General features: G+C 51.1%; 1 protein-coding gene across 1 annotated transcript; it reads left to right on the top strand.

Moving 5' to 3' along the window:
- The first annotated feature begins 2,191 nt into the window (after positions 1-2,191).
- DRG1 (developmentally regulated GTP binding protein 1) lies at positions 2,192-7,836 on the top strand. The gene is made up of 9 exons (XM_071571857.1): positions 2,192-2,304; positions 2,851-2,974; positions 3,740-3,915; positions 4,291-4,360; positions 4,913-5,082; positions 5,797-5,927; positions 6,130-6,297; positions 7,144-7,266; positions 7,719-7,836. Exons 1-9 carry the CDS (start codon positions 2,263-2,265, stop codon positions 7,816-7,818), a joined length of 1,104 nt encoding a protein of 367 aa, XP_071427958.1. The 5' UTR covers positions 2,192-2,262; the 3' UTR covers positions 7,819-7,836.
- Positions 7,837-8,492: the final 656 nt, after the last annotated feature.

The following is an 8,492-nucleotide window of genomic DNA, read 5'->3' as shown; positions in this document are numbered from 1 at the left end:
TGTTGTGTTTAAAAATCTCCATGTTTACATTTAGGTACATTATATTAAAACAGTCTTTGCAATAAATTCAGACAGAGGAGCTTTCCTGGAAAGGATACTGAATATGGAGAAAGAAGTTTCTACAAGTATTCCAATTTAGACAAAATATGACAGAGAAACTAACTTGCCAACCAAAATTCTGAACGCTGATAAAAAATTATTTCCTTACGTTATAAAAATACTACTTGAAATCCAGTTGTTTGTCTTCTTGTGATACTATCAAAAGCTGGAAACACTTGGCTGTTCAAAGCTTGGAGGGGCCATTAAAAAAATCCTTTATCTATTTAATTAGCCGGCAGCCAGAGGACAGCTACAGATGTCCCTGGGGCAAAGCGGCATGGCCAGGGCTCAGCCGAGGGAGCCGAGAGAAAACCCCAGCATGGAAGGGCTGCTTTGACAAACCGCAGCTCGGGAGGCTACGCCGCGGGCAGCGCAGCAGCGCCGCCCGGCTCCGAGCGCGGAGCACCGCAACACACACCTGGGGATCGCAGAGCACCGCAACACACACCTGGGGATCGCAGAGCACACAGCACCGCAACACACACCTGGGGAGCGTAGAGCACACAGCACCGCAACCACACACCTGACGAGCTCAGAGCACCGCAACCACACACCTGGCGAGTACAGAGCAGGGAGCACCGCAACCACACACCTGGCGAGTACAGAGCAGGGAGCACCGCAACCACACACCTGGAGAGCACAAAGCCGCGGGCAGCACCGGGAACGCCCGGTCCGGGTCACGGCGGGGACGGGCACAGCCCCTCCTGCCCTCGCGGGCAGCGACAGCCCCGGCTGCTCACAGCCGCTGCCCCCGTACCGCTGTCCCCGCTCCCTTCTTTGTCACAGCCGAGTACCCATTGCCTCCCGCCGGCTCCTCCCGGCCCCGCGGCCCCTCCCGGCCGCGCCCGCACCGGCCCCGCGGCCCCCGCACACCCGCCCCGTGCCGGCCCCGGCAGCGCCGCGGCTGCACCGCCCGACACACGGGGGGGCACACGGTGGGGGGCACACAGAGCGGGGCACACACACACAGCGATCTCACACACACACACGCGGGGGGGCACACACAGGGATCTCACGCACAGGGATCTCACACACACAGAAGGCACACACAGGGATCACACACACACAGAGGACATACATAGATCTCACACACACGGGGATCACACACACGAATCTCACACACGCAGAGATCTCTTTCCCTCACAGCATGTCTCTCTCTCTCTCTCTCTCCCTCACAGCGTGTCCCTCATTCTCTCTGTCCCTTACTCTGTCCCTTACTCTGTCCCTCACACTCTGTCCCTCACACACAGTCTCTCGCTCTGTCCCTGCCGGTGTCACTCACAGGGTCCCTCACACATTGTCCCTCACACTGCCCCTCCCGCTGTCCCTCACAGTGTCTCCCGCTCTGTCCCTCCCGCTGTCCCTCCCAGTGTCCCTCACACACTGACCGTCCCTCTGTCCCTCACAGTGTCCCTCACACACTGCCCCTCGCTCTGTCCCTCAGTGTCCCTCACACACTGACCGTCCCTCTTGTCCCTCACAGTGTCCCTCACACACTGACCCTCCCTCTGTCCCTCACACACTGACCGTCCCTCTTGTCCCTCACAGTGTCCCTCACACACTGACCCTCCCTCTGTCCCTCACACACTGACCGTCCCTCTTGTCCCTCACAGTGTCCCTCACACACTGACCCTCCCTCTGCCCCTCACACACTGACCGTCCCTCTTGTCCCTCACAGTGTCCCTCACACACTGACCCTCCCTCTGCCCCTCACACATTGACCCTCCCTCTGTCCCTCACACACTGACCCTCGCTCTGTCCCTCACACACTGACCGTCCCTCTGTCCCTCACAGTGTCCCTCACACACTGACCCTCCCTCTGTCCCTCCCTCTGTCCCTCACACACTGACCCTCGCTCTGTCCCTCACACACTGACCCTCGCTCTGTCCCTCACACACTGACCGTCCCTCTGTCCCTCACAGTGTCCCTCACAGTGTCCCTCACACACTGACCCTCGCTCTGTCCCTCACACACTGACCCTCGCTCTGTCCCGCCCCTCTCGGTGCCGCGCGAGGCGAGCTGTGCGCGCTCCGCGTGTCCTTTCCCGCGCGCCGCGGGGGCGCGTTCCCGCCGGCTCTCGCGAGAGGCCGCGGCGCGTGCGCGGGGCGGGCGGTGCGCGGGCGCTGAGGGGCCCGGGCGGGCCCGGACCGGACCGGCCGCACCATGAGCGGCACCCTGGCCAAGATCGCCGAGATCGAGGCGGAGGTACCGCCCGGCGAGGGGCTCGGGCGTGGGGGGGCACGGCGGTGGGGGGCCCTGTCCTGGGAAGCCCTGTCCTGGGGAGCCCTGTCCTGAGGGGCCCTGTCCTCAAGGGCCCTGTCCTGAGGGCAGAGCACAGACTTGTGCACGGCGGCGGGGGTTCTATCCTGAGGGGCTCTGTCCAGAGGAGCCCTGTCCTGGGGAGCCCTGTCCGGAGGGGCCCTACCCTGAGGGGCCCTGTCCGGAGGGGTCCTGCCCTGTGGGGCCCTGTCTCGAGGGTCCCTGTCCGGAGGGGCCCTGCCCTGTGGGGCCCTGTCCCGAGGGTCCCTGTCCGGAGGGGCCCTGCCCTGTGGGGCCCTGTCCCGAGGGTCCCTGTCCGGAGGGGCCCTGCCCTGTGGGGCCCTGTCCCGAGGGTCCCTGTCCGGAGGGTCCCTGCTCTGGGGGGCCCTGTCGCGAGGGTCCCTGTCCGGAGGGGCCCAGTCCGGAGGGGCCCTGCCCTGCGGGGCCGGCAGAGCGCTCCCGGTGTGAGCCCGCCGTGCCGTGCTCTTGCAGATGGCCCGGACGCAGAAGAACAAGGCCACGGCGCACCACCTGGGGCTGCTGAAGGCCCGCCTGGCCAAGCTGCGCAGGGAGCTCATCACCCCCAAGGGAGGCGGCGGCGGCGGCCCCGGGGAAGGTGCGTTGTCTCTGCAGGAGCCGCCCAAGGGCGGACGGTGTGACGGAAATACACCTGGCGAGGGGGATCGTGTCCGCTTAGGTGGTGTCAGGCTGTCTGCTGGATCATCATAGAACCACGGAATAGCTGGGGCTGGAAGGGACCTTAAAGCATCTCGTTCCACCCCCATTCCATGGGCAGTGATGTCATTCACTAGCTCAGGTGGCTCCAGCCTCCATCCAGCCTGGCCTTGAACACCTCCAGGGATGGGGCACCCACAGCTGCTCAGGGCAATATTTACCTTCCTCTCCCTTTTGTCCTTCCTGGCTCAGGACCTTGGCTGTGGTTTGTGGCCGTTCCAAGGGCTGTGTGTGGGATCCCTCCCTGAAGTGTGCATGGAAGTGCTTCTGCATTTTGGCTGATACACTCTTGTATTTGCAGAAGCCTTAAGGTTGAAGAAACATCCCTGCAGCAGCCACCCATTTTTATATACAAAGGTGTGAACTGTCTAAGCTGCCATGCATAAGGGGAATGCTTCACTTACACTCAAGCCAAGTCTAGTCTCCTGAGAAGCTTTGCAGGCAACTCTTTATTGACAGGTGCATGTCATGGAGTGTTACAGAGACAAAAAGGTGCAAGGTAGTAAAGATTGTGACTCTGTTTCACACCATCCTTCTTGTGGGAAAGCTCACTTAGACAATATTTAATAGTGGGACTGCTGTCCTGAACAGGAGAAGATAAAAAAATGTCAATGTTTGGACAAATATTTCTTCTCCTTATTTGCAGGTTTTGATGTTGCAAAGACAGGAGATGCCCGAATTGGGTTTGTGGGGTTTCCATCAGTGGGGAAATCTACTCTTCTAAGTAACCTTGCTGGTGTGTACTCTGAAGTGGCTGCATATGAATTCACCACACTGACTACTGTGCCTGGAGTGATTAGGTACAAAGGAGCAAAGATACAGGTGAGATCTCCTTGGGTCTGTGAGGGGAAGTTGGTCTCTAGGGCTGAATGGTGTGGCCTGACATTGGCAGGGTGGAAGTGCTTGAGAATGCCTTGGAAATGCTTCCATGAGGTGCTGATTTTTCCCTGCTTTTCGCTTTGCCCTGGGAAGAAGCTCCTGTGGTAGTTACAACATTCTCTATGAGATGATCTGTTCCACTGTACCAATAGGGCACAGGGGATACTACAATATGCAGGAATCAAAGAGGAAACAACCCTGTCATGTTGTGTTCAGATTTTCAGTAGAGTAGCTGGTTTAGAAGAAAGGTACGATTTATTTTCTCAACGAAGAAGAATATTTTTCTCATGTGATATTTTCCTTCCTGTGAACAAATAGCTGCTTGATCTGCCAGGAATTATTGAAGGTGCCAAGGATGGTAAAGGCAGAGGACGGCAGGTCATTGCAGGTGAGTTGGAACTGGAGCTGAAGATAGAGCTGGAGACAAGAGCATATCACTGGTTCATTTAACACAGCACAGGAGAATGAAGGGTTGAATCACTATTTCTGCTGTCTAAAAATCTGGATTGTTTGCTGGACTTGAGCTGCCTGCTGAGAAGCAGTAGCTGCTTTCATTTGGTTTTGTTTTCAGTTCTGGCTTTGTGCACTTGCTGAGCTCCTGCTCTGCTTTGACACTGCAGTGGAAGTGCATTGGCCTTTTGCAACAGGGCTGTTGTCTTCATTTCTTCACCCAGCTCATTGTCCTCAGTCTGGGGTCTGAAGGGGGACAGGAAGGAAGACTTTTTCCAGCCTCTGTGACTCTTACAGTATGTAAGGATCTGTCTATGAGTGATGCTTGGCCAGCACAATAAACTTCAGTCTCATACTGGAATTTAAAAACAAGCAGTGTGCTGGCCTTCAGGGCTTTCCTGTTGTCCTCAGTCCACTGAGCCATATTTTGGTTGTCTTAGGCTGTGTGAGGTGCTTTTTTGAGAGGTGACTTTCTTTCTCTGATTCTTAGTTGCTCGAACCTGTAATCTCATTCTGATTGTTCTGGACGTGCTGAAACCCCTTGGTCACAAGAAAATCATTGAGAATGAACTGGAGGGGTTTGGAATTCGCCTGAATAGTAAGCCCCCCAATATTGGCTTTAAAAAAAAGGATAAAGGAGGCATTAACCTTACAGCTACAGTAAGTTGAAAGTTTTCTTTAACCAAAATTAAAAACAAAATTGCTTGAAGAAAGAGCCATTTGCAGTTGATGGTATGGCTGGGACCATGCTGTGCTGTGGCTTCCTTAGGAGCTGAGCTGCAGCCAGTTCCTTTCCTTGGAGCCCACCCACACCTCTCCTGGAGTCTGAGCACCTCATTGCTCCCAAATCAGAGGCTCACTCATTTTCCACACTGAAAAGTTCAGTGTCCAAAGGAAAGTGTGCAAGAACTGCCTCTCACTTGGTGGCTGCAGGATTCTTCTGAGGATTGCTCAGAGTTCCAGAGCTGGCCTACTCCTCATTTCCCATTTACCACTGAATCATAAGAAGCATGGAAATACCCAGAGATACCAAAATCACAACTCTGGGCTCTGAGTCCCTAACGTGGAGTTGTCTGGGAGCTGAACTGGTAGATAGGTGGGTTTGTGTTGCAACCGTCCCAAAATGACAAGAAGCTGCTTCTGACATGTCTGATTGCAGCTCTTAGTGGGGCATTGATATAAATGAAGCTTTTAGTATTTAAATGTTTTCCCCTCTCCTCAGAGTAGCTTTGGTGAAATCAGAGTCACGTCCAGTAAGTTACAATGCAGTATTATTTCTAGTAATCCATGTGCAGTGGTTGCTGGGTGACAGCACTGTTGATACTTGACTTGGCTGTAAATTGCCATTCCTTAACACTGTGTGTGTCTGTCCAGTGTCCTCAGAGTGAGCTGGATACTGAAACAGTGAAAAGCATCTTAGCAGAGTATAAAATCCACAATGCTGATGTCACCCTGCGCAGCGACGCCACTGCCGATGACCTGATCGACGTTGTTGAAGGAAACAGGTATGGTGGGACTCTTTGCCACAGCAGCAGTTTTGTATTACAGAAAAAGAGAATTGTCTCTCATGTTGCTTCCCACAGAAGCTGAGGCAGCACTGTGGCCTCAACACAGGGATATGATTTTTAAAAATATTATTTCTTCCCAATGAGGGGAGCAGTGTGCTGCTGCTGCTGGGCTGCTCTGACCATTTCCTTCTCTTTGCAGGGTCTACATCCCATGCATTTATGTCCTAAATAAAATTGACCAAATTTCCATTGAGGAACTAGATATTATTTACAAAGTACCCCACTGTGTACCAATATCTGCTCACCATCGCTGGAACTTCGATGATCTGCTGGAGAAAATTTGGGACTACTTGAAGTTAGTACGAATGTGAGTCACAATTGCTGCCTTTTGTGAGTTAAGTGTAAGGCTGAGACTCTGAAGAAGATCTCAGGAAAGGATGAATGAATTTTATAATGGTTTTCTACTAGCTGAGTTATATTTACTCTGTAAACTGCAGATTGTGCTGCCATGTGACAGCCATAAGTCTTTTGAACTTGCAGGAGAATTAAATGAGGACCTTGTGAAACCAAGGCCAAAGCACATCTTAAAAAATTCCTGAAAGTATGGAATTCTAGTCAAACTTAGTGTAAAGTTGTGAATTCCAGAGGTGGTGGTCTTTTCAGTCTGTCATGTATTCAGCTCTTAACAAACTTAGTTCTTCATCTAGAATTTCAGATATTTTTACTATAGGTTATTCCAATTCTAATGCATTTTTGGATGAATTTATGAATTAATCATAGTACAGCAATTGTAGCCTTTTAAAGTGATATTTGTCTTCTTGTAATAATACAAAATCTGTTGTGACAATGGATTTAGTGTGTCAGGTGTCTGGGCTATAAACTTTGTTGGTGTTTTTTCTAATGTATGTTGAATTTTTCACAGGAAAAAAAATACAAGTTGGAACCATAATACTGGAGATATTCTTTTCCATTAACTACTCCCATTTCACCTCAGTAGTGAGAAACCTTTGCAGTTACAAGGGAGAACCCACTGGCAGCTCAGCTGCATTCTGAGCTCAGGAACCCCACACACTTCACAGCATGTCCGTGGTCAGCACTGACCCAGTGGGACTTGGCACAGCCCTGGGGTGACAGTGCAAATGGCCGTTGAAGTGTCAGGGTGGGTGCAGAAGGGAGGTTCTGGTACTCACTGCCTGTTCCATCTGCATTACAGCTACACCAAACCCAAGGGGCAGCTCCCAGACTACACCTCCCCCGTGGTACTGCCTTACTGCAAGACCACAGTGGAGGATTTCTGCATGAAGATCCACAAAAATCTCATTAAAGACTTTAAATAGTAAGTATTATTGTAAAAGACTGATTTATAGAGAATAGAAAACATTCTGCCTCCTGGTATTTCATTCTCTTGTAAACTAGAAGGGAAAACAGGGTTTGATTTTTCTTTTTGATGTTGATCTATGACAAACTTAACACTTCAATTACTGTATTTGATGTTCATATACACTCTCCTGCATGAATTTCCTTTATGGGGAAAATATTTGTATTTGAAAGGATGCAGCATTACAAGCCCTTGTCCTGGGCCCTCGGGTACTTTGGATAACTTCATACTTTGTTTTGATCTGCTTGTCCCCTGGTTCCCAGACCACTCAGCCAGGTACTTGCAGGAGAATAAAAATAGCTCTGAAGCATTGCTGTCTGTATTAGCTTTGTGACAGAAATAGCTGCTGCTCTGCTGCTTGCATATCATACTTCTAAGCCTTTTAAATTGGATTTTTCTTCTCCTTTCAGCGCACTGGTCTGGGGTTCATCCGTTAAACACAACCCTCAGAAAGTCGGTAAAGACCACACTCTTGAAGATGAGGATGTTATTCAGATTGTGAAGAAATAAAGATGCTCTCAGACGGTTTGTTGCTGTGCCTGAGATTTGTCATGAATTGTTAAGTGTAAGGAGAGGCCCTTTCTAAGAGGCAGTTGGTTTTTCACAGGGAATACCTTGCTGCAGGGCAAAACTGATGGTTCTGGCCAACCTGAACTGCTGTGTCCTGATCCAGAACTTACAGGGAGAGACTCAGGTTGAGTGACTTTCACGAGGGCAAAACCTTACAAAGAACTTTGGTGCCAGGGATGAGTTTCTGCTGCATGTACACATCTTTCCAAACTGGAAAGAGGTTTACACATCAGGAGTTGTTTTGTTCTAAATTAGAACAAAACATGAAAAGCAGAGGCTGGAGAACTTTATCTTATGAAACAATGTTAGAGGACACAAAGTTCCAGCTGCCTTAATCTGAAAGTGTTCTTGTTTGAATACTTTGAGGCTATTAATAGTCCTGCAGTTGTGGAAGAGCTGCTCAGTTCTGCTCAGGAGCAGTTGCTTTTTCAGTTGTTTAGACTTGGGGAAGCTGTTTTCGTCTGTAAGTGACTGAAAACTTTAAAGTTTTCTTCAAAGAATGTCTTGCCTAGTTTGGAGAAGTCAGTAAGGTGCCTGAGAGAAGCAGGCTGCTCTTAAAGAGTGGTTCTGGTGCTTAATAGAGATGAATAAAGGAGCAGCTCATGTCAGGAGGG

This window comes from Pithys albifrons, chromosome 17 (assembly GCF_047495875.1).
Source record: "Pithys albifrons albifrons isolate INPA30051 chromosome 17, PitAlb_v1, whole genome shotgun sequence".
In the NCBI taxonomy this organism is placed as follows: domain Eukaryota; kingdom Metazoa; phylum Chordata; class Aves; order Passeriformes; family Thamnophilidae; genus Pithys; species Pithys albifrons.
The sequence above is the reverse complement of the archived record's forward strand: the minus strand, read 5'-3'. Positions and strand labels throughout refer to the sequence as shown.